At 39.2% G+C, this 27627-nt stretch overlaps 1 protein-coding gene across 1 annotated transcript in view; it reads right to left on the reverse strand.

Moving 5' to 3' along the window:
* Positions 1 to 27627, reverse strand: part of eIF2A (eukaryotic translation initiation factor 2A) — a 124877-nt gene that overhangs the window by 34072 nt on the left and 63178 nt on the right. The window contains exons 8-9 of the mRNA XM_067157714.2: positions 25491 to 25661; positions 4749 to 4923 (exon numbers count right to left, since the gene is read on the reverse strand). Coding sequence (XP_067013815.1) covers positions 4749 to 4923; positions 25491 to 25661 — 346 coding nt within the window. The remainder of the gene's footprint in view (positions 1 to 4748; positions 4924 to 25490; positions 25662 to 27627) is intronic.

Below are 27627 nucleotides of genomic sequence, written 5' to 3' on the forward strand. Positions count from 1 at the left end.
GGTCAGTTGTTTAATTGTTTATTGCGTGTTTACATGTTTATAAAGTAAATTAGAACAATGTGGAGTGAAGTTTAGGATATGTGCTGTTATTTAGTACAAGGAGGTAGTAAAATCAGTAAAAGCAGAAATAACTGCACTGTTGCAGAGTGTAGGAATATGGCATATAAAACTGAGAATATAATTTATCACGACTTTCCAAAAAAAATATATTATTTATGAGCTAAATGGATGTTATGGTGTCAAAGAGCTGATAAAATCTGCCCTAACGCTGCTAGAATTTGTTCCGCACGAGACTTAAAAAACGAACTGCTGGACTTGCCATTAAAAAAGGAAATTGAAGGTAGATGCTGTACTCTCCCAAAATATTCCTAACCGGCATGGAAATGACATCGATACTTCAAGTACAAGAAATGATAATGATCAGCTGACATTTGCGCCATTAGTGGTATTAAAATAATTACTATACTCATATTCTGAACGGAAAAATAATCTGAAATTACTGTGAATAGGCTATTCCTGTTACTATGTCTCCTATGATTTTCTACTCGTAGGCTATTCAGAAATTATTAGTCAACATTAAGTTCTACAGAACTTCACCAGTCAACGAGTACAGACACTATTCTCAAGGTAGCTGACAATATGAAAGAAGAAATCAATTGGCTGAAAATAGAAACTGAACACGGAAAATTTGTCATTAAGGAAATAATTTATGGTCCTGAACAAGTCCCAAGTTACAAAATATGTTGTACCTTTTACAAAACAAATCTCCACGCAGTTCAAAACAGGAAACACGTAGCGAACTGAAGCGTGTCTGGTCTCAATGTTTCTCTTCGGACCAAATGCGGTCCCTTCTAAGCAAAAAAAATAAATAAATAAATAAATAAATTGGGATCTCCACGACATTGCAAATGCCCTTATCTTAAGAGCTCTCTACTTGGGCATATATTTATTTGCGAAAATAGAGATATCCTCTACCTTGCACTCAACCTTTCAAAATTGGGCCAAGCATTTTAAAGTTTAAACCTGGAATTCTAACAGAGGTTCTCGATCTCATTGAGGCTAAAAGTAAAAACATTTAAGAACTTAGAAGGTAGCAGTTATCAACTTCGACGAAATTAATATAGAGTCGTGTGTTACGTTTCATCTGATGGCGTGATTTCAGGTCCACATAATTCACTGAAATTCACAGCAAAATTATATCGCTGTATGTGAGAACAAAACATTTATTAGGATTAGAAGAACCAGAAAAGATATATGGACATTTTAGGAAAGAATGCTGTGAAGAATGTTCTCTCTGTAGCATTACCATCATTTAAGACAAATCTCCAATAGAATATGAGTCTAGATGTACAATAAAATATTCTTAAATTACATTTCGTGTAACCTACATGTAATATAACTCGTATCTTTCTCTTGAAGCCGTGAATTAACTGTAATAAGTTCGATACTAATTTTCCTTTATGTTAAGTTAAAAAGTGCTGAATTCAGTGTTTACCTCATTTATATGCTTATCAGTTCGAGTACTTCGTTTAGAAATTGTTGTTTTTCTCAATTATGCAATCGCCACTATGAGTGCATGTGTATCATTACAGCTGCAGATTTGAGGCACTATGTTTTCTTATTAATTTTAAATGAAAAATGTTATGTCCTCTAAAGATACATGACAAAATGGAGTGTAATTAAAATACCTAACAAGATTAACTCAAAGAATCACTCAACTAACTGTAAACTTTAACACATAATGCACTGAATCTGGCGGTAGCACTATCCTCAGGGTGACATCACGAGCACCAGCCAATGGCAGTGCAGCTCCCCGGAATGGCCTACCAGTTAGTATTCTAGTTACATTGGTGCGTGCCTCTCATACTGCAACAGCCGTAGCGCAGAGTACAAACACCGCGCATTCGGTGTGGGTTTATAAGAGAGACCCTGTACAGCAATTGGTCTGTGAGGGGTTACAATTTAATAACACAACCGCCGATTATACAAGTTAAGAATTTACCTTTATTACTTTAATATAATTACCACCTAAATAGCTGCCTCAGTGGATTCGTGGTAGAGTGTCGGCCTCCGGATCCCAAGATAGCGGGTTCAAACCCGGCAGAGGTAGTCGGATTTTTGAAGGGCGGAAAAAAGTCCAATCGATACTCCATGTCGTACGATGTCGGCATGTAAAAGATCTCTGGTGACACATTTGGTGTTTACCCGACAAAATTCATTAAATCTCAGCCATAGACGCCCAAGAGAGTTTCGGTTTACTCTGTCTGCCATCTAGTGGGCCTAGAGTAAAACGGAACGTCGAAATTGACGAGTAGACAGCCAGATGGCGTCAAATCGAAACGTCTGCACACGGTAGCCGAGGCCATACGATTATTATTATTATTTATTATTACCACCTAAATGATCAACTCTTTTGCTCCTATGATATGATATAGATATTGATTCCCATAGGGAATATTTCCAAATATTGAGTGAGATTTGATAGAATCTAATGATGTTCCTTTAAGAAACATGTCATTCTTTGTTTAATAGGGATTTTTAATAATAATGTTACTGTATTTGCTTTACGTCCCACTAACTACTCTTTTATGGTTTTCGACGATGCGGAGGTGCCGGAATTCAGTCCTGCAGGAATTCTTTTATGTGCCAGTAAATCTACCGACACGAGGCTGACGTATTTGACCACCTTCAAATACCACCAGACTGAGCCACTCAGTGTTTCTTTTTATAGCTATGTTATAGTGCAATATTTATATAGAACTTGTGTGTTAAGACAGACTCAAAAGCATTAAGTTACATAATTATTTCTGTACAAGCAAGAAAGGTGCAGTGAAAATATTTTATTAAAGTCTTTTTTATTTCTTCTATTTTACATATTATTTTTCTATACATTCAAGGGCATTTTACTGATCATTTTCAATAATTCTTTAGGTCATCAACATCGCCACCTAGTAATAACCCATCGACTCACAACTAACTGGCGTAAACAAACATTCGAGTTAGAAATGAAAGGGGAGAAAGGTTCTTGCAATATGCGCATAAATAATGTGCCTGATAGCAGTTAACTTGTTAGAAATAAAGGCTGAAGTAAAGAATCTACGCCAGAGTGGATCACTGATTTCATAGGGAAGGTTAATATATTATCGCGTCTCGTTAAATTTCAGAAAGCTGGTCCCATGTAAATTTATAGCACAAAGGTTATCTTTATTGAAGCTTGAAATATTTTTGCGATACATGCATGCTTAAGTTGGATAATGTGCTGCTGTTTGAGTAAGGAAACTAAGACATTTGCCACAGAAAAATCACCTTTAAAATATGAGATAACATTAAAATGTTAAGTTTCATTCTTAGTAGAACGGCATTTCTTAACCCTCAAATGGTATCATACGTCTGCGAGACGGCTGAAAAATTTTCCAAGGCCATCTCCTCTCCTTTCCTCAGTCTACTGCTTTCTTCCCTTGTGTACCTCTCAGTTGGAGTGTTGTTTCCCTGCAGGGAAGGTGATGTACCGCTTGCTTTGTTTGACGTTGATTAAGTGCTAGTAAACTTATCGCGCCGTCTGACAGACGTACGATACCACTTCCGTGACTGATGTTCGCGAATGACGTTATCCAGTATTGAGTGTTTATTGTGATTATTGTGAGTTAGTATAACACAGTTGTTACTTACAGTACGTTTAATTCCTATAAATAATAATGGAGCCACAATCAGGACCATCTCGGCGAGTTTTACAACCTAATGAACCAAACTTCGAACTGACATTCTGCATGAACTGCCTGAATTCTTCAAGGTTCGTAAAACGTGCTACTTTTGCAATTCTAAACTGAAAAGAAGAACGAAGTACCCGTGCTAGAAGTGCGATAAACCGATCTGCTTGGAGTGCACCAAAAATATCTGCTGAGAGTGCTTTGCGGATAAATGAATGAACGTACGTGGGTGTGTGGAACATTTTTGAAGTCTAACATGTTTTTCCATATATTTTGAAAATCATAGCTATATCTCGACACAAAATGTTTTGCGTTGTAGTTATAGACATATAAAAATAAGGTAGCATATCCTGTGATAAGGGAAATTGTGCTTTCTAACAAACAGTGATTTTGAACCTTAAAATTGAAATTTGTGTTTTGAGTTTTCCAGTAATTTTATGTTTTATTTGTTTGTATGGTCTTTGTATAATACTGACATATCAGCAAAATGATCGTAATATTCATATTGTCTAGATTTTTAAGAAAAACAGAAGCGTCTACATTTTTGGAGCATCATTCTAATATTTTAGTATTTTTTTCTGGATTTGTAATTTTTTTCTTATACCTTTTGCACTGATATGTTTGAAAACATATATTTAAAGGAATTAAGTTGATAAATAACAAAAAATTAAGAACGCATTGTGTAATTGCAAAGTAAATATCTGGAGTCTGACAGACGTATGATACCAGTTACATTACAAACACAGATGATACCAGTTGAGGGTTAAAATAAAATAAAGAGTTAAGTGGAAATCCAGTCCAAAGAATTTATACACCCTTGGTTTTTCATGTCACTTCCAAGCACTATGCAATCTGGACAGTTCTTGCTACATGCATCCAGCACATTTCCTTTAACGTCTACATGGAAACTAGAGAACAAAGTCCATAGGGATTAGCTGGAAAGAGCTCGCACTGTTATTTAAATAAAAGTAAAAAATGGCACAAGTATCATATGCTTTTAGAGACACGATGTAAAATTTCATTACAAGATAAAGTACTTACCCGTTGCCTATCCGCAATCTGGGTGCTGTTGTGGCAGTCATGAAATGCTCTCCATCAGGTGACCAATGTAGCAGCGTCGTGTCAGGTGTATCCATCTTCGTTATCAACTTTCGGCCCCCAACGTCCCACACTTCTACGTTACCTGCGATATTGCCGAACCCACCCAGCATAAGAAGTGGCACCAGAGTTAAGGAAAAGCACTAAAACCTAATAATGGTGTGTATGTAACATAAAATAAAATGAGCTTCTGGAAGGAGGCTTAAATGCAGGAAAAGTTTGATGCAATGCCTGTTTCTGCTGGATCACTTTTTTATGGCATTAAGTTACTAAAGCCCAACGGACAGAGAAGTGGTGCAGGCGAGGTGGGAAGTGCAACATTTCCACACCTCCTTAATGTAAACCAAATGGCCAAATGCACACCGAGGTGATGGGGCACAGGCGCTTACCTTCCTTGCCACCAGCGCGCTTATTACCCACGTCTTGAATCTGAGGAAGTGCCCTTCCCATTCATATCCTTTGGTCACTGTGGTGCAAAAGACTAGCCTAACCAAGGTTGGAACTCTGTAAATCTCTCATACGACATCCTATAGCAGTGGTATTAAAACTTTTTTGTTGGCAACCCCCGATGTACATTGCTATTATACCAGGATTAACAAATGATTATTGCTGGATGCCAAATAATATTAACTATCATCATCATCATCATCTTCCGCAGTTTATCCTGCTTGCTCAGCGTCCCTTCATGCACTGAGGCATGAAAGAATTGTGGCTGGGGATTTAAGGTTGCATGCCCTTCCTGACACCATGGGATTTTCAACTGACCCCACTCCAATAATGCAAGGAATCAAATGATGGTCGCTGGGATGACAGGCAAGCAGCTAACATCACAACTCCTTCGGAGTAAAGTTTACAGAAGTCCAAGACTAGGCGGTCAGCATGGTCGGAGAACTGTTCCTGGCATTTTAATTGCATAATGATATCCCAATTATTCGCCTACTGGAGTCTTCTGTTCCCTTCTCAAGACAATGCGGCAAGCCTTCACAAGACAGATGGAAAACATGGTTTTCTCGCGAGTGAAATTACGAGGTTTTCATTGCTTAGTAACGACACACACACACACACGAGTATCATTAATGCAACAATTACTATTGTACTATATACAATGCTACTGAAGAAAAGAATACAAGCGATTAAAGAATGAAGTGGATAGAAAGTGCAAGGTAGCTAAGGAAGAATGGCTGAAGGAGAAGCGCAAGGATGTCGAAGACTGTATGGTCTTGGGAAAGCTAGATGCTGCATACAGGAAAATCAAGGAAACCTTTGGAGAAAAGAAATCTAGGTGCATGAATATTAAGAGCTCAGATGGAAAGCCACTCCTAGGGAAAGAAGACAAAGCAGAAAGAAGGCAGGAGCATATCCAACAGTTGTATCAAGGTAACGATGTAGATAATTTCGTTCTGGAACATGAAGAGGCTGTTGATGCTGATGAAATGGGAGACCCAATTTTGAGGTCAGAGTTTGACAGAGCTGTGAGTGACCTAAATAGGAACAAGGCACCTGGAATTGATGATATTCCCTCTGAACTACTGACTGCCTTAGGAGAAACCAGCATGGTAAGGTTATTTCATTTAGTGTGCAGGATGTATGAGACAGGAGAAGTCCCATCCGATTTTCGGCAGAACATTGTTATACCTATTCCCAAGAAAGCCGGTGCTGACAGGTGTGAAAACTACTGCACCATTAGTTTAGTATCTCATGCCTGCAAAATTTTAACACGTATTATTTACAGAAGAATGGAAAAACAAGTTGAAGCTGAGTTGGGAGAAGATCAATTTGGCTTCAGGAGAAATATAGGAACACGTGAAGCAATCCTGACTTTACGTCTGATCTTAGAGGATCGAATCAAGAAGGACAAGCCCACGTACACGGCATTCGTAGATCTAGAAAAGGCATTCGATAATGTTGATTGGAACAAGCTATTTATGATTCTGAGGATGATAGGGATCAGATACCAAGAACGAAGAATTATCTACAACCTGTATAAAAATCAGTCTGCAGTGATAAGAATAAAGTATAGATAAGAAAAGTGTTTTTCCACCAATCAATACACAATTTATTTTAAATAGATTAAACTAGTACCGGTTTCAGCTCTTTGACGGCCATCATCAGCAATTACATGATTTGTTTCCAGCCATTAGACAATTCACAAGTTGTTATTGTATTAGACATCCGGATGTCTAATGGTGGATGGAAATGTATACAGTAGCATGTAATTAAAATATCAGTAGTCAAGGTAAAAAGTTACAATAAGTTAGAACATGAGTATGTAGGACATATTAAAAACATATGGGTCATAATATAAAACACTTAAAAAGTTTTAACACATTAAAATTTGTTAAAAAAATTTTAGTTCATGTTACATAGGTTCCATTCTTCTATCTTCTGTGTAGTTCCTTTGCTTTTATGATATGTTGATTTTAGCTGTGTATGGTAATCTTCGAGAAAGTTCTGCCGAAGATTTCTACATTTCTTTAGACCAATACGCTAACCCCAATCATAACATTAACGATATTACTGAAAAAACCAGCATCATTTTTGACAAAGCCATTCCGGCATTAAAGAATGATTACCTCAAAATAGTAAACACACGCTCCAACAAACCAACGAATCACAAGCCCGACCCGGCCCCTACTTCCCCAACGGCCACTCCTTCTTCCCCTCCACAGCTAATATGAGCCCCAGACGCACTCGCAGTAGAACACAACAAACCTTCAAACACATCGGCACAAGACTTCCACAACAGCTAAAGTAAGTACTCTTTCCATACACACACCACCGGTATACTTATATTACCTTATCTTTACGGACTACAACCACAAACGTAGACGAGAGAGGTGTTGCCACCAACTACTTCTAACTCAAGACCTGCTGTTTACTATATTAAAACTTACCAGAGTACATCACAAGTTGGAATATATAACACAATTTTTAAAAAATTTTAAAAAATTTCTTCATGACAAAGGTCCATATCAACATGACGCATACCAGCTTCAGAACTTTCTTGAAGATTACCATACACAGCTAAAATCAACATAACATAAAAGCAAAGGAACTACACAGAAGATAGAAGAATGGAACCTATGTAACATGAACTAAAATTTTTTAACAAGTGTCTACCTATACTTACCAAATTTTAATGTGTTAAAACTTTTTAAGTGTTTTATATTATGACCCATATGTTTTAATTTGTCCTACATACTCATGTTCTAACTTATTGTAACTTTTTACCTTGACTACTGATATTTTAATTACATGCTACTGTATACATTTCCATCCCCCATTAGACATCCGGATGTCTAATACAATAACAACTTGTGAATTGTCTAATGGCTGGAAACAAATCATGTACTAGCTGATGATGGCCGTCAAAGAGCCGAAACCGGTACTAGTTTAATCTATTTAAAATAAATTGTGTATTGATTGGTGGAAAAACACTTTTCTTATCTATACTTTGAATCTAAAAATACGGAAAATGAAATTTATAAATAATAATGCAGTGATAAGAATCGAGGGCTTTGAAAAAGAAGCAGCAATCCAGAAAGGAGTGAGGCAAGGCTGCAGTTTGTCCCCTCTCCTTTTCAATGTTTACATAGAACAGGCAGTAAAGAAAATCAAAGAGAAATTTGGAAAGGAGAGGAAATCAAAACCTTGAGATTTGCCGATGATATTGTTATTTTATCTGAGACTGCAGAAGATCTCGAGAAGTTGCTGAATGGAATGGATGAAGTCTTGGGTAAGGAGTACAAGATGAAAATAAATAAGTCCAAAACAAAAGTAATGGAGTGCAGTCGAACGAAGGCAGGTGATGTAGGAAATATTAGATTAGGAAACGAAGTCTTAAAGGAAGTAGATGAATATTGTTACTTGGGTAGTAAAATAACTAACGATGGCAGAAGTAAGGAGGACATAAAATGCAGACTAGCACAAGCAAGGATGAGCTTTCTTAAGAAAAGAAATTTGCTCACTTCAAACATTGATATCGGAATTAGGAAGATGTTTTTGAAGACTTTCGTGTGGAGCGTGGCATTGTATGGAAGTGAAACATGGACGTTAAGTAGCTCAGAAAGAAAGAGAATAGAAGCTTTTGAAATGTGGTGTTACAGAAGAATGCTGAAGGTGAGATGGATAGATCGAATCACGAATGAAGAGATACTGAATCGAATTGGTGAGAGGAGATCGATTTGGCTAAATTTATAATACCAATATAAATGGTCCGTTATTGGACATTATAAATTTTCCAGCTAGCTCATTCTTGGTTGCCAGCGTTTCGGACCATTTATATTGGTATTATAAATTTGCTCATTCAGGACAAATATTTCAGATTCCCTATGGGAATCAACATCTATATCATCTGATGGCCAAGCAGGCATCAATTTTTAGTGATGAGACAAAGTCTCTTAGTGCATTGGCACTGCCGGTGGCTCCAGTTAGCCTACGCAGTGGCCTCCACGGTATGCACTAGCCAGCGTATTGGTAGATGTGCTAGGTACCAACTGATGAGCCCACCCTAGCACACGAGGGCGAAACGCTGGCAACCAAGAATGAGCTAGCTGGAAAATTTATAATGTCCAATAACGGACCATTTATATTGGTATTATAAATTTGCTCATTCAGGACAAATATTTCAGATTCCCTATGGGAATCAACATCTATATCATCTGATGGCCAAGCAGGCATCAATTTTTAGTGATGAGACAAAGTCTCTTAGTGCATTGGCACTGCCGGTGGCTCCAGTTAGCCTACGCAGTGGCCTCCACGGTATGCACTAGCCAGCGTATTGGTAGATGTGCTAGGTACCAACTGATGAGCCCACCCTAGCACACGAGGGCGAAACGCTGGCAACCAAGAATGAGCTAGCTGGAAAATTTATAATGTCCAATAACGGACCATTTATATTGGTATTATAAATTTGCTCATTCAGGACAAATATTTCAGATTCCCTATGGGAATCAACATCTATATCATCTGATGGCCAAGCAGGCATCAATTTTTAGTGATGAGACAAAGTCTCTTAGTGCATTGGCACTGCCGGTGGCTCCAGTTAGCCTACGCAGTGGCCTCCACGGTATGCACTAGCCAGCGTATTGGTAGATGTGCTAGGTACCAACTGATGAGCCCACCCTAGCACACGAGGGCGAAACGCTGGCAACCAAGAATGAGCTAGCTGGAAAATTTATAATGTCCAATAACGGACCATTTATATTGGTATTATAAATTTGCTCATTCAGGACAAATATTTCAGATTCCCTATGGGAATCAACATCTATATCATTGGCTAAATTTGACGAGAAGAAGAGATAGAATGATAGGACACATCTTAAGACACCCAGGACTTGTTCAGTTGGTTTTTGAAGGAAGTGTAGGTGGTAAGAACGGTAGGGGTAGACCAAGGTATGAATATGACAAACAGATTAGAGCAGATGTAGGATGCAATAGTTACGTAGAAATGAAAAGGTTAGCACAGGATAGGGTGGCATGGAGGGCTACATCAAACCAGTCTATGGACTGATGACTCATACACAAACAACACACACTGAAAAAATTGAAGTGAATGAGTGGATTTCAAAACAGAAGATTTGGAAAGAGCTATGCAGCGTAAGTAAGCTTTTTTTACAAACTGGCACATATTTTACAATGAATAGTTTGGAAAGGGGTCTCTGGGTAGTGGTAGATAAGAACACTAAAACAAAATTTTATTTAAAATGAGCAGGTTCAACTCTTTTCTGAACAGCTCACTGAAAACAGTTAGAAGCTACGATAAATTTGCGTACCCTTGAGCCGACCCCCACGTGGTACACATACCATACTTTGAATACCACTGTCCTATAGCAGTGTTGAAAAATATCCACACACATTTCTATCTCTCTAATTACGACACCAGCCCTGCACCTCTTGGCTCCCCTTTTTATGTAGTTTATACCCTCACCTGTGCCTCGCCTCGCCTCGCCTCCACCCATCGCCACTTCTGTGTGCGCAGGGCCTAAGACGCACACAATACTGAATATACATAATATTGTCTTAAAATTTGGCAGCAGAAAATAGGGGTGCGGGTATTATTTGTGTCAAGGTTGGTACAGTGCTCCTGACATACAGAAATCTAAAGTCAGTATTTCCACCCCCTTTCTTGGCAACTCCGTTTCCGACACATGCAAGAAGTGACCACGTTGTGTCAATTTAAGTAGTAGCACATGTTCAGGATGGCTGATGCGAGTTAGCGTTGTAAACTGTTCACGGCTAAAGAAAAGCACCATGTTATTGAAAAGGCCGAGCAAACTGGTAATCGTGCTGTGGGAAGAATGTAGGATACGGACAATTGCAGTACGTGGCTGGAGGAAAAATCAAGCTCATCTTTAAATTTAAAAAATTTAAAAAAAACTGTAACTACTGGGCACTTTGCAGACAAAAAGCAAAGTTTCCAGAAATTAGAAACAAGACAAGCAAATATGTGATTCAAAACAGAGAGTTTGGATGTGCAGTCACAAGTGAAATGTGTCCGTTGAAGGCAATAGCAAGAGAGGTAAGAATTATGGATTTTGAGGCTAACTATGATAGCTCTCACATAATTTTGAACGCAATAACTTCAGACGTGGGAAAATAGTATTTTGCAGCATCTCCCAGACATTTATGAAGAAAAGGTTGTGAATTTCCACAGATTTGCAATCGGATTATGCTAGCTAGACAAATTCGTATTTACTCTTGCAAATTGGTGATGCAGACCTGAAATTTTGATGCAATGAGCTGTTTCATAATTTTATATTTTAATGTATTATAGTATTTACAGTTTTCAATATAAATATTTAACAAAGATAAACAAAGACTAAAGAAAACATACTTCAAAATTTCTCTTCCTAAAATTAGGATGCGTGAATGATTTGCATATATAGTGAAACTCTGTTAAGAAGTTTTTCAAGGGACTGCAAAAAAAAAAAACTTCTTAAGCAGGAAACTTCTTAAAAGGGGTAATGCCCAAAAACTTATTCTGTACCGGAAATACATGTGAAACACACAGCCAACAGATTTCCTTGTTTGTGAACAATACCGAAATAGGCCGATATATAAGAGCTGCTTACAGAAAGCCACAATATAAAAATTTGATTATCATGACAATATTTTTAGAGATAAAGTAAAATAATTGAACATACCATATTATAAATATATTTGATAAGAAAGGGAACATATTAAGTTATATAAAAACGTTGCAAGGTTTGATTATTTTAGCAGGCAGAACCATGTCCTTCCACACTTCCCTTTCCTCCGAACTTACACTCTCTGCTTCGCAACACATTGCTTTGTAAACGAAAACCAAAAACCCCATGGCACTACAGACCTTGAAGGGCCTTGGCCTACCAAGCGACCGCTGCTCAGCCCGAAGGCCTGCAGATTACGAGGTGTCGTGTGGTCAGCACGACGAATCCTCTCGGCTGTTATTCTTGGCTTTCTAGACCGGGGCCGCTATCTGACCGTCAGATAGCTTCTCAATTCTAATCACGTAGGCTGAGTGGACCTCGAACCAGGTCTAGGTAAAAATCCCAGACCTGGCTGGGAATCGAACCTGGGGCCTCCGTGTAAGAGGCAGGCACGCTACCCCTACACCACGGGGCCGGCTTTGTAAACGATGCCGGCTCAATTTTTAAAGCATTCCAGCCACCCGCTCGACGCGGTAAAAGGTACCCTTAATTTGCATGAGGCTTTCTCCTGCACAATAGTCCCACTGAAAGGTATGTTTAAACATCGCTGCTGTTTAAACCATATTAGCAGAACTTGTTCTATTTCATCGTACTTTTCATATTTAACTTCCTTACAATTTGCTGAAGTATTCCTTGCAGAAGCAGAGATCTCTTCTTTCTTTGCTATAATACCATTCAAAGTAGACAGCGGCATCCCCAGCTCCTTTGCCAAGGCAACACGAGAAAGTGTAGATGATGCCACTTTCCTTATAATCTCCACTTTGTCTTTCATTGTTAGTGCCATTCGCTTGATCTCTTTCCTCTGAGTTGCGCTCATTTTCACTTAAAAAGCTTGTACGTTGATATTACAAGTACAACTAACTTCACCGACTCCTATTCATACTAATTACGACGCTACACTATGCTTGGCAATCCGCAGCTTAGGCTTACAAGAAGCAAAGACAAGACGTGTACTACAGTTTGTTAGAATGTGCTTTCTATCTTCCTCACACCCCTGACACCTACTTCAAGGATAACGGCAGCAAATGGGAAATCTAGCAACTTACTCTTAGAGATTCTTAGAACCTAGGCCTAAATCGCCCCTGCATTCCTACTGGTTGTCACGGCAACAGGCGTAGTTTCTGGCTGTTTCACAAGTACCGCATGGCCAAGCCAGTATTGAGTTTATTTTCCCGCTTCAATCCTCTTCATGCTATAGGTAATGAAGAAAAGAAACACAGGTTCGAAGTTGCAGAAATGAGACCATGGAAATGTATCTGGGGCATTACGTGGGAGAGATAAAGGCGCAGTAGCAACGCTAGCACATCTAAACGTAAACAGTTTCTTTCCCCGCGAGAATTTTATTTCATGTCTCCTCATCCTTGTGCTACGTTCTAATAATGCGATGTAATAATTACGAGTGACACGATAATACAATGTTTAGCTCGTATAAAGGTAAAATTAAAAATAACTTTCAATTTTATGCCAACACGTGGTATTGCAATGCCTATGTGTGCCTCCCTCAACACCCAGTTGGCTATCAACATTCGTTCAACTTCGTAAACGATCGGGATCTTTCGGCCGGCTGTTTGGCGGCATGTGTATCAGCTGGCTGCTGGCAAATTGGCTGTTTCCTGCATAGAGTCGCGAAGTTGTTTTTATTCACCTCACTAATAATAGACACGGAAAATCTTATCAGTTTAGTTCAAAAACGTAATTTCTTCTACGGCAAGGCCCATAAGTATTATTGCAACAACGTAAGACTGAATGGCTGGAAGGAAACAAGCAAGGGAGTGAAAAATCAGACAGGTTAGAATATTCAGTTTTGTGGTAGGTTAACAGTAATGTTGTGGACAAATGCACTTTACGGTTTTTAATTAATATTTAGGCCACCTCAATTAATGACTTCACCCTGTCGCGGCCCGCAAATTACTGCATTAAAGTTTTATCAAATCATCCATTGCGTACTTTATGTTTCTTACGTAGAATCCCCTTCGATTTTATTCTGCTAGATGGAACGGTGGAGTGGAAATTTTGACTGATGGGTTCGATTCGATTCCACAAGTCAAGAGTGAGCATCTGCTGTCCGTGTTGTCATAGCGTGACGTCATATGGCCGTGGCAGGCCTGCGCATGTTCCATGACACCAGACACACACCGCGAGCACGCGAACGGTCTAACACAGGGTGAGGGTGCAACTTGCGCGGAGACTGGAGGGTTCTAACCACGGGCTGCTTTGGGCGGACGTTTTCTATCTCAAGGGGCTCTAAAATCTGAACTGTTTAAGCGGGAAATATAATTACAACAGAACACTTTAAACGGGAAAAATATACATATATCTTAATGCAACTGATCAAGGGACCAAGAATATCACACTTCTTAGGCGGGAAAACTTCTTAACCGAGTTTCACTGTATACATTATATATGTGGATGTTGAAACAAAGCCACATCCTGTTGAATTAGTGGGCAATGAACAGAAAGGAAGAGTACAAATCAGAAAGGAACTAAAGAGTACAAATAGACACTGAAGATAGGAAGGCAGAATACAGGGAATGAACAAAAAATAAAGATACATGTAACGACACATCAACATAGGTAGATGAAATACAAAAGGAGATACAGCAACAAATTCACAATTTTCTCCAAACTGAGAAATTCAATAATAAACCTTTGCTTCTCATGCACTTCCCCATGGAACACAATTACAGCAGACAGTCACTCTGCTGCTATCAATGGTGTATCAAAAATTTACAACGGATATCGGTGTGAAGGTTCAAATTCTACTACCATGCCGCAAATATTCACTTCTTAGAAAGTACATGAAGGCACACTTATCTACGCTACAGTAGAATATGAGGCTTTAGAACCTGTGACATTAGAATACAGAGAATAAAATAAGCCTTTATGTCAGTCATCCTCATTAGTACCTTATATCATGCATTTTCTTTCCTCTTGGGTTCAAAAATTGATTCCTAGCATAATCATTTTTTCCAGCACAATTACTAAATAAAAAGTGTAGGGAAACCACTGCAGTCAGCCTCCCGAGTATTGGCGGGAAAACCATAACTATTCAGGGGGGTATGGAGGAAATGCCTACTCCATGCCCTGATCAACTCGGGTGAACATTATCCTGGCAGAAGGTATAAAATGCCCTCTGGGGCTCATTACCTCAGTTGTAACAATGCTACCGATATTGCGGTAGCCCAGCTTAATACTTCGGCTTGTGAAGTAACCATGGAGCACATGATAATCACTACTTTACCCCAGGGAGTTAATCCCCCGTCGACCTCAGTCGACGCAAGCAGGTTGTCGGATTCTGGGGAACCTGTATCGTGTGCGAAGGGAGAGTCGGAGCTCCCCAATACCTCAACATCCTCAACACGCTGGTCACAAAAGATCAGACCCAAGAGAACTTTTAAACTAGGAACCATCAACATACAGACCATGATCAGAGTGGGGAAACTGAAACAAGTCCTAGATGCAATGAGAGAACATGGAATCGGCATACTGGCTCTACAGGAAACGAGATTCAGAGATGAAGATACGGTCGAATCAGAAGGATATGTAATTTTGAAGGGAAAACCGGGTATCAAGATGAAACAACAGCCGTTTATGTTTGGTACAGCGTTTATAGTAGACCAAAGCTTCTTGAGTAGTGTCATTGACTGGAAGGGAGTGAATGAGAGATTGTCATACTTGATGATGAAAATTGGCAATAAAACTTATACACTTGTCAATGCACATGCCCCCACAAATGATAAGAACAAAACAGACAAGGCAGGGACAGAGAACTTCTGGAACACACTGGATAAGGCAATAACGGAAGCAAACAAGAGAGGTGTAACGATCTTGCTGGGGGATTTCAATGCACAGCTAGGCACTGAAAGGAGATTCAAAGGCCCTGTAAGGGATTACCCTGCACACAAGAGAACAAATAAGAATGGAGAAAGGCTTGCGAACTTGTGCAAAAGACACAAGATGAGAATCATGACCATACACTACAAAGCCAAGGCGAGTAAAAAGACAACCTGGGTAAGTCCGGGCAATAGAATTGGTGAAAGGCAGATAGACCACGTAGCGATCCGAGACAAAAATCATGCAGAGATCATGAACACCAAAGTCAGGAAAAACAGCAGAATGGAGTCTGACCACTATCTTACTGAAATCAAATGTAGATGGATACCAAACTTTTTTTTTTTTTTTTTTTGCTTTACGTCGCACCGACACAGATAGGTCTTATGGCGACGATGGGACAGGGAAGGGCTAGGAGTTGGAAGGAAGCGGCCGTGGCCTTAATTAAGGTACAGCCCCAGCATTTGCCTGGTGTGAAAATGGGAAACCACGGAAAACCATTTTCAGGGCTGCCGACAGTGGGGTTCGAACCTACTATCTCCCGAATACTGGATACTGGCCGTACTTAAGCTACTGCAGCTATCGAGCTCGGTGGATACCAAACAGAACTAGGAGAAACACGAACACAAACTCACACCAGATCGACAGAGAACTGCTGAACAAAAACCAAGATCAGTACATGAAGAACCTGACAGTGGAGAGTAAATGGGAAAACTTAAAGGATAAGGTTAGAGAAGAATCCGAACGATTGGCCACTAATAACAAGAGAAGGAAGCATGAGTGGAGGACAGAAGAATGTGAAGAGGCGGTAGAGTACAGGAGGAAGATGTGGGTAAGGTGGCAGACTACCAAGAAGGAAGAGGACCTGTCAACTTTCGAGACAGCGAGAAAGATGACTGCCAAGACGATCAGGAATGCCAGAAGGAAAAGGTGGAATGAGAGGCTGGAATAAGCTGATCATGCGCTTAAGAAAAACAAATCAAGATCCTTCTTTAAGGAGATGAAGAGCAGGATAGAGGGTTATGAGGCGAGAGAACCTTTTGTGAAAGGACAAGATGGCGAGTTGAAAATAGGAGAAAAAGATGTTTGCGAGGAAATGGCAAGATATTTCAAAGATCTACTGAACACAGAAGCACCCACAGGGAGTATTACTCTACAGTATAGCAGAGACATCAACCAAGGACGAGCACCCACCAGAACAGAAGTTGTGAAGGCAATCAAGGATCTCAAGAACAACAAAGCGGCAGGTAATGATGGAAGATAGGAAAAAACTAGAAAGGGTCCACCTTTTCAATACAAAAATGTTATAGTTTATTTATAACATGTATTTGCACTTGGGACTAGTTTCGACGCTGTGTTGGCGTCATCATCAGCCAAAAAATGGGAAAATAGGCCAGTGTGTAGGCATTCATATTACACAAGGTGTTACATTAAACAATACAAATCTTGCAAGGAGATAAAAACATGGATGAATATAGAAACAAATGAATCGTTGAGAAAGCAAAAGTTATACATGTTAAAAAATAACCTTAACCACACATCTTGCAGTGCGAAAATATTCTTCTTGAATGATTCCTGAGTATAAAACACACGCGCACACATTTCTGAAGAGCCAGCAGGCAGGACAAAGTAAAGTGAAACCTTAAGAGTTCTTCTGAGAAGAGTTCATCATTTTTCTATGTTCCGATTAAATAATGAAGTCTCCCTTGAGTTCCTGATAAACATACACAACAGGAAATTCTCCTTCACTCTCAACAATAGCTATAAAGACCAACGGTAAATTTCATTTTTCAAAGACGTGAAAGCATGATCTTGAACGTGATGTAACTCCTTTCATTTAACCCATTTTTTACACAAGGTGTTACATTAAATAATATATCTCACGAGGAGATAAAAACAGGGACGAATGTAGAAACACATGCATCGTTGAGAGAGCAAAAGTTGTACATATTAAAAATAAGCTTAACCACACGACTTGCAGTGCGAAAATATTTGAATTTGAAAGATTCTTGAATAAAAGACGTACGCGCACACACTTCTAAAGAGCCAGCAGGCAGGAAAAAGTAAGGTGAAACCTTAAGAGTTCTTCTGAGAAGAGTTCATCATACTTTCAATGTTCCGACTAACTAATGAAGTCTCGTTTGAGTTCCTGATAAACATATACAACAGGAAATTAAACAATACACATCTTACAAGGAGATAAAAACAGGGAAAGTTATACATATTAAAAATAGTCTTAACCACACATCCTACAGTGTGAAAATATTCGTCTTGAATGATTCCTGAATATAAAACACACGCACATACAATACCGAAGAGCCAGCAGGCAGGAAAAAGTAAAGTGAAACCTTAAGAGTTCTTCTGAGAAGAGTTCATCATTTTTTTATGTTCCGACTAGCTAATGAAGTCTCCCTTGAGTTCCTGATAAACATATACAACAGGAAATTCTCCTTCACTTTCAACAATAGCTATAAAGACCAACGGTAAATTTCATTTTAAATATTGTGCAGAGACGTGAAAGCATGATTATGAACATGATATAACTCCTTCATTTAACCCAATTTTTACACAAGGTGTTACATTAAACAATACACATCTTACGAGGAGATGAAAACAAGGCCGAATGTAGAAACAAATGCATCGTTATGCATATTAAAAATGAGCTTAACCACACAACTTGCAGTGCGAAAATATATGCCTTGAATGATACTTGAATACAAAAAACGCACGCGCACACATTTCTAAAGAGCCAGCAGGCAGGAAAGAGTAAGGTGAAACCTTAAGAGTTCTTCTGAGAAGAGTTGTATTTTAAAGACTGTGTAGAGATGTGAAAGCATCATCTTGAACATGATATAATTTCTTCATTTAACCACCTATGAAAGTCTCTCTCTGTATTACATAGCTTCATTAACACACCATTCTGTAGATGCACAAAATAATCTTGTAATCTTCACAGGTCCGGTATTCAGCTCGACAAGAATATAAAATTGGTATTCAGGAATACGTTTTTGAGAGTTTGGAGGTTGACTGTGCCAGTATTTGTGGTGTATTGTTGCAGCGTTACGTGTAGGGGGGGGGGGCAGGTTTCTGTGATGTTTATTGCGGGACATGAGGCGGAAAAGCTATGTCGCGAGATGAAGAAGAAACAGAGCGTGATGTATAGTTTAGGTCTGGGGAGCGGCCATTGTTGGATTAGGAGGGGGGAGGGGAGGAGTGGTAGGGGAGGAGGAGTGGAAGGAGGGGAAGTATGGAGGGTGATGTGGTGAAAGTGTGTGGCGTGACAAAGTATTATGCATAATCTGAAAGACCGATCTGTTTTTCGGGATATTCATGTTTTTGAAAAATTCAATGAGAAAGTCGAATAGGATCTTTGGTTTCTCTGAGATATCATTTAAGTTTAGGTTGGGATTGAAATATTGGTCTAAATGAATATAGAGGTTTTCAGTGACGTCTAGGAGAGAACCTTTGTTTAGAATATCTAGTACCTCAAGATCTTGATTTATTTCAGTAAAGTTGTGCTTAAATTCTTTTATATGTAGGCCGACCGCGGAAAAACGGTTGTGTTTTATGGCATTGACATGTTCTGCATATCTGATTTTAAAGCTGCGTCCTGTTTGCCCTAGGTAAGAACTTTTGCAGTCTTGGCAAGAAAACCTATATACACCTGATTTAGAAAAAGGACTACTTTTATTTATTGATGAAGAGTTGTGTAGAATCTCTGTGCTTCTATTGTTAGTACGAAAGGCTATTTTAACGTTGTGTAGTGGCCGTGGCCGTTTGAGTGGGCTTTCTATATACTACTATAAGAAATGACTCACTACACCCCCAAACACACAAAGCGGCTACATATAATAGCTTAGTAGACCGAGCATTCAAAATTCCGATGTCAAGAAAAAACTTAAATAAAGAATTGAACACCATCCGCTCTATAGCAAAATTCAATGGATACAATGAATCCTTTATTGAAAGAATAATCAATAAATTCAGACACCGCCCAAAAACCACCCTAATAAAAGACAATACTAGCACTGCCACGTTTTCCACATTTACCTTCAATAAAGAAATTTACAACGTCACTAACGTCCTTAAAAAACACAACGTTAAAATAGCCTTTCGTACTAACAATAGAAGCACAGAGATTCTACACAACTCTTCATCAATAAATAAAAGTAGTCCTTTTTCTAAATCAGGTGTATATAGGTTTTCTTGCCAAGACTGCAAAAGTTCTTACCTAGGGCAAACAGGACGCAGCTTTAAAATCAGATATGCAGAACATGTCAATGCCATAAAACACAACCGTTTTTCCGCGGTCGGCCTACATATAAAAGAATTTAAGCACAACTTTACTGAAATAAATCAAGATCTTGAGGTACTAGATATTCTAAACAAAGGTTCTCTCCTAGACGTCACTGAAAACCTCTATATTCATTTAGACCAATATTTCAATCCCAACCTAAACTTAAATGATATCTCAGAGAAACCAAAGATCCTATTCGACTTTCTCATTGAATTTTTCAAAAACATGAATATCCCGAAAAACAGATCGGTCTTTCAGATTATGCATAATACTTTGTCACGCCACACACTTTCACCACATCACCCTCCATACTTCCCCTCCTTCCACTCCTCCTCCCCTACCACTCCTCCCCTCCCCCCTCCTAATCCAACAATGGCCGCTCCCCAGACCTAAACTATACATCACGCTCTGTTTCTTCTTCATCTCGCGACATAGCTTTTCCGCCTCATGTCCCGCAATAAACATCACAGAAACCTGCCCCCCCCCCCCCCCCACCCCTACACGTAACGCTGCAACAATACACCACAAATACTGGCACAGTCAACCTCCAAACTCTCAAAAACGTATTCCTGAATACCAATTTTATATTCTTGTCGAGCTGAATACCGGACCTGTGAAGATTACAAGATTATTTTGTGCATCTACAGAATGGTGTGTTAATGAAGCTATGTAATACAGAGAGAGACTTTCATAGGTGGTTAAATGAAGAAATTATATCATGTTCAAGATGATGCTTTCACATCTCTACACAGTATTTAAAATACAACTCTTCTCAGAAGAACTCTTAAGGTTTCACCTTACTCTTTCCTGCCTGCTGGCTCTTTAGAAATGTGTGCGCGTGCGTTTTTTGTATTCAAGTATCATTCAAGGCATATATTTTCGCACTGCAAGTTGTGTGGTTAAGCTCATTTTTAATATGCATAACGATGCATTTGTTTCTACATTCGGCCCTGTTTTCATCTCCTCGTAAGATGTGTATTGTTTAATGTAACACCTTGTGTAAAAATTGGGTTAAATGAAGGAGTTATATCATGTTCATAATCATGCTTTCACGTCTCTGCACAATATTTAAAATGAAATTTACCGTTGGTCTTTATAGCTATTGTTGAAAGTGAAGGAGAATTTCCTGTTGTATATGTTTATCAGGAACTCAAGGGAGACTTCATTAGCTAGTCGGAACATAAAAAAATGATGAACTCTTCTCAGAAGAACTCTTAAGGTTTCACTTTACTTTTTCCTGCCTGCTGGCTCTTCGGTATTGTATGCGCGTGTGTTTTATATTCAGGAATCATTCAAGACGAATATTTTCACACTGTAGGATGTGTGGTTAAGACTATTTTTAATATGTATAACTTTCCCTGTTTTTATCTCCTTGTAAGATGTGTATTGTTTAATTTCCTGTTGTATATGTTTATCAGGAACTCAAACGAGACTTCATTAGTTAGTCGGAACATTGAAAGTATGATGAACTCTTCTCAGAAGAACTCTTAAGGTTTCACCTTACTTTTTCCTGCCTGCTGGCTCTTTAGAAGTGTGTGCGCGTACGTCTTTTATTCAAGAATCTTTCAAATTCAAATATTTTCGCACTGCAAGTCGTGTGGTTAAGCTTATTTTTAATATGTACAACTTTTGCTCTCTCAACGATGCATGTGTTTCTACATTCGTCCCTGTTTTTATCTCCTCGTGAGATATATTATTTAATGTAACACCTTGTGTAAAAAATGGGTTAAATGAAAGGAGTTACATCACGTTCAAGATCATGCTTTCACGTCTTTGAAAAATGAAATTTACCGTTGGTCTTTATAGCTATTGTTGAGAGTGAAGGAGAATTTCCTGTTGTGTATGTTTATCAGGAACTCAAGGGAGACTTCATTATTTAATCGGAACATAGAAAAATGATGAACTCTTCTCAGAAGAACTCTTAAGGTTTCACTTTACTTTGTCCTGCCTGCTGGCTCTTCAGAAATGTGTGCGCGTGTGTTTTATACTCAGGAATCATTCAAGAAGAATATTTTCGCACTGCAAGATGTGTGGTTAAGGTTATTTTTTAACATGTATAACTTTTGCTTTCTCAACGATTCATTTGTTTCTATATTCATCCATGTTTTTATCTCCTTGCAAGATTTGTATTGTTTAATGTAACACCTTGTGTTATATGAATGCCTACACACTGGCCTATTTTCCCATTTTTTGGCTGATGATGACGCCAACACAGCGTCGAAACTAGTCCCAAGTGCAAATACATGTTATAAATAAACTATAACATTTTTGTATTGAAAAGGTGGACCCTTTCTAGTTTTTTCCTATCTTCCATTCTCAGTTCAATACGGACCAAAAATGAAACTCTTAGGTAATGATGGTGTATGCGCGTATGGGGTGGTCCTGCAATGGAAGAAAGCATGTACAGAATAATAATGGATATCTGGATAAATAAGAAGATACCTAGCGACTGGAATGAAGCCATAATTATACCAGTACATAAGAAAGGAGACAAAAGAATACTGGATAACTACAGAGGTATCTCATTGCTAAATATTGGGTACAAGATACTCTCGAGATTATTGCTGAACAGAGTGGAAGCACAGCTTGAATCGACCATAGGAGAATACCAGGGTGGTTTCCGGAAAGGGAGAAGCTGCGTAGAACAGATCTTTGGACTCAAGAGAATCCTAGAACACAGACACAGGAAATAGTTACAATAGTTACATTTGTAGATTTCGCAAAAGCCTACGATTCAATAGACAGGAACACACTACTGAACATCCTACGCGAAAGAGGATTGGATTCTACGACACATGGATTGGTGGGGGAAACATTGAAGGATACAACTGCTAGAGTAAGATACCGGAGAATGTTGTCAGACAGCTTTGAAATTAAGACAGGAGTCCGACAAGGGGATGGGCTGTCGCCAATATTATTTAACCTAGTTTTGGATGAAGTGGTGAAGCAGTGGAGACAGTTGAATAGAACCATAGGAATTGAAGGTGTACAGATTGGATATAAGATCAAAAACAATGTCATAGTGGATTGCCTTGCCTTCGCAGATGATATGGTGTTGTTACATTAGAAGGAAGAAGACGCAAAGTTGGTACTAGCAAATCTAGCAGAGACTGCAGCAAAGGTTGGTCTGAAAATAGCCTACAACAAGACGAAGGTACTGAATACGAAGACCGATTGGAATGTAAAAGGCCAAGTGGTAGAGAGAGTCGACAGCTTCCGGTACCTAGGTGAGAACATCACGGGTAAAGTACAAAGCAACAAAAGTATCACAGACAGAGCTCAACTGCTGCTGAAACTACGATATGCAGCCACGACTACATATGGAAAGAAGGACCTCTCGAGGAACGCCAAACTGCGACACTATATGATAACCATCAGGAATGCTGCATTATATGCAACTGAAACGCTGTCATTGGGCAAGAGAGCTTGCATACAATTGGAGAAGGAGGAAAGAAGAATCTTGAGACATATATGGGGCACCAAAAAGCAAGGTGAAATCTGGGTACACAGATCAAGGCAGGAACTATATGCGATTATAGAACCAATCTCGAGTGTGATAAGAAAGAGAAGGTTAGGATTTGTTGGACATCTCATGAGGATGGATGACAGTAGGGTGATGAAGAAGATATGGAATGCAACCTGCTTAACTGGAAATAAATGGATGCAGGAAGTCAGAGAAGATTGGGAGACTATTGGCATAAAGGAAATATATCCACTGATGACAGTACAGGATAGGTCCAAATACAAAAAGCTCGTGGAAGGTCACAGATGGACAGACACCAGGATCCAGATTCAGATCACGGAAGCCGAGAGAAAGAGGAGGAGTGAGAGAATGAAGAGGTATTGGGAAGAAAGAAGACGTACCGAACAAGTCACTCGTGATCCTCAGAGGTCGTAACGAACCTAATAATAATAAAAACTGTGTATATAATCTAAAAATACTAAATGCTCTACCGGAGGATGATCCCGATATTTATTCAGAAGCATTTCAGAAACGTCACAGTTTCTGGTGGATGAATAAACAATTCCCCAGCCATTTTTATCCAGTCACCATCAATCTTTCTCACATGTTTTCATTGTGGATGTGCTAAATCAACCATAATTACACTATCATTTCTGGGTAATGAGGTGTTAACCTCACTTACATGAAAGGACAGTCACTTGATTTTGCTGCCTTTTGTCATCTTATGCTTATCAATGAAAGAAGAAGAAGAAACTTTTTTTTTTCAGCTAGGCCCAGTTATTTCTGGGGTTGCTGGAGTCACCCAGCCTCATTTTGGTTTTTGGCCGGGGCTTTAAGACTGGATAAATACTTAATAATAATAATAATAATAATAATAATAATAATAATAATAATAATAATAATAATAATAATGCTATTTGCCTTACGTCCCACTAACTACTTTTACGGTTTTCGGAAACGCCGAAGTACCGGAATTTAGTCCCGCAGGAGTTCCTTTACATGCCAGTAAATCTACCGACACGAGGCTGACTTATTTGAGCACCTTCAAATACCACCGGACTGAGCCAGGATCGAACCTGCCAAGTTGGGGTCAGAAGGCCAGCGCCTCAACTGCCTGAGCCACTCAGCCTGGCTAAATACTTATCAATGTGAAGGATACCATAAATCTTGTTTTCTTACTCATTTCTAGACCTACTTGTGTATCGAATGCCTCATAATTACATACTACACGCAGCCGTGCGGGATGCGGAGCTCGGAAGCTGGAAGGGCACTGAGAAGTCTAATATAGCAAGAGGAAGTAACCAAAGCCAATGCAATGGTGGTACAGAAGCGTAGGTTTTACCATTAACTGAAATGTTGCACTTGTTGCTTGGTCACTTGAAAGATTTGTACTATTTTCATTTACAGATTTCTTTTTTGGCAAGGCGGGCATCACAGGTGACGGGTTGATTTTTTTTACATTCTGCTTTACATCACACCGACACAGATAGGTCTTATGGCAATGATGGGATAGGAAAGTGACCGTGGCCTTAATTAAGGTACAGCCCCAGCATTTGCATGGTGTGAAAATGGGAAGCCACGGAAAACTATCTTCATGGCTGCCGACAGTGGGGTTCAAACCCACTTTCTCCTGAATTCAGGTTGATAGATACGTGACACACCGCACGGCCACTTGCTCAGTAGATGGGGTGTTAGAGGCACAAATACATCATCATCATGCATACTCATTTCGTTAACACTTGCTTACTTCTGATCCATTATCTAGAACCCTTTTGCAACAGCCTGTGCTTGCCATCCGAACTGAAGGCTTACGCTGTTTACATGCAAACCAATGTTTGAAAACTGAACTGTCACACACAATATAAAGGCAAATATAATCCGAATAAAACTGATAAAAAGGATATTGTTCCCTTGTGGGTTGTAGTAGATGGCATTACGAGCACCCGTCCCAAAGTCAAACACAGGCTCACACTTCAGGTTAAACAACGTAGCCTTTGCTGGGGTGAAACCGTACACGACACAGAACTCGCTGCTCTTCGGACTCCATTCCACACTGTAGATAGGACCTTCCTTACCTATAACAATATTACAATATGGCCATTAGAAGGTTAACTAATTCAACATTTCACAAGACAGAAACTTGAATAGGGACACACAATGAGATCAAGTCACATATACAGGGTGATAGAGGAACAAAAAAAGAGAGACAAACACAATGACAGATCAGTGTACGAAGGCGAAGCACAGAAAGAGGACAACAATCTCCACATCTTCAAACAAATAGGCTCTACTCATCAATCCCCATTCTCCTACGTCCATCTCTTCTCAGACCCTGATAAGTCGTTTCAGTTTTCCAGCCTCATCAGGAGGCATTAACACTCATTGAGGAGCCAAGTTGACACATTTTCAGTCTTGATGCAGAAAATGTACAATTTTTTTTTTCTTTTTTTTTTTCCAATTGGTTTTACCACACCTACTTCATATCGATTCTCACATATGGTTATGAGACATGTACTCTAAACAATGGCTACAGAAGAATTCAGGCAACAGAAGTGAGATTCATTAGAATTATAAATTAAGCTACTCGAAAAGACAAAATCAGGAATGAAGTAAACAGGAAGGTAAACAGGAGTTCCCTATTTGCAGTGTAATAAAGAAGCATAGACTTAAGTGGTATGGGCATATTATGAGAATGAAGAGTGAAAGACCTGCCAGAAAATACTTCGAACTTACTGTCCAAGGAAAGACACGAAGGGAAAGGCCAAGGAAATGCTGGATAAACACAGTGAAATTAGGTATGGAGGAGAGAGGTCTTAAATGGGAAGATGTCCTGGAACCTAAGATGTATGCAGACGGGAAGAGATGGAGAGTGCTTGTACACCACACCCGGGAATCTACTTTGCAATTGGCAATTTATTTTACAAACTATTGTACACATGGGACTTGTTTCAACCCGACAGTTCGGTCATCAGCCATTTAATATAACATTAAATCCAATTGGAAATAAATACAATATATGTGTTATCTGTAAAAAATAAATTTCGCACAGATAGGTTTTATGGTGACGATGGTTTGTGAAAGGGTTAGGAGTGGGAAGGAAGCAGCCGTGGCCTTAATTAAGGTACAGCCCGCAGCATTTGCCTGGTCTGAAAATGGAAAAAAAAGAAAACCACCTTCAGGGCTGCCGACAGTGGGGTTTGAACCCACTGTCTCCCAAATGCAAGCTCAAAGCTGCGCGCCCCTACCGCACGGCCAACTTGCTCGGTAGTGTAGAATGAGAAGAAATCTGGATAATACAGAAAAAAGGAAAGAACATTAGATAAGAGGGAGCCTATCTACTTGAAGTACTTACTCTTAAAACAAAAATCACCAGCACCATCTACGTGAAGACGGCAGTTTGTTTTATGTCTGTGCTCCCTCTTCCCACACTGATCAGTAATTGCGTTTGTCCTGTATTCCTAATTCTTATACCACCAATCTCCTCTTTCTTGAACTCCTGAGCTGCATACCGTACTTACGCAAATAATCCCCGCATTTTTTTTTAAATTTGAGGCACGACATTGGGGTGTGATTTTAATTGCATCAAGCTTGGCAACACGCTCCTGGTTCACATCGTTTTTGATGTTGGGTGTACAGTTATGCTATGTGTAATCACAGGCAGAAGAAAACTGCTCCCATGTCATATTTAAACTGAAAAAAATTCAGATTTTTAATTCAAAACTACCTTTACATTTCAAAAATAGTTTTTACAGAGTAATTTAAATTCAAACTTTCTCAGTGTCACGACAGAACGTGTCTTCCGGAACGTGCAAGGGTAGCTTTTTGCACTTTCACTCGCTTCGGTGTCTCTACAGTATGTTTCATAGTTGCTAAGTTTGAGTGAAATCGTAATTCATTAGTATTCAGCGTTTTAAGGAATGCCATAATATCACATTAGCAGTATGCAGAGAAATAGAATCCACGAACACTGGCGATGCTGACAGTAGGCGAAAAAGCGTGGCTCATAGTTATAATCAATTCGTACGCACCGAACAATATTGT

The sequence above is a fragment of the Anabrus simplex genome, chromosome 14 (assembly GCF_040414725.1).
Source record: "Anabrus simplex isolate iqAnaSimp1 chromosome 14, ASM4041472v1, whole genome shotgun sequence".
NCBI classification, from domain to species: domain Eukaryota; kingdom Metazoa; phylum Arthropoda; class Insecta; order Orthoptera; family Tettigoniidae; genus Anabrus; species Anabrus simplex.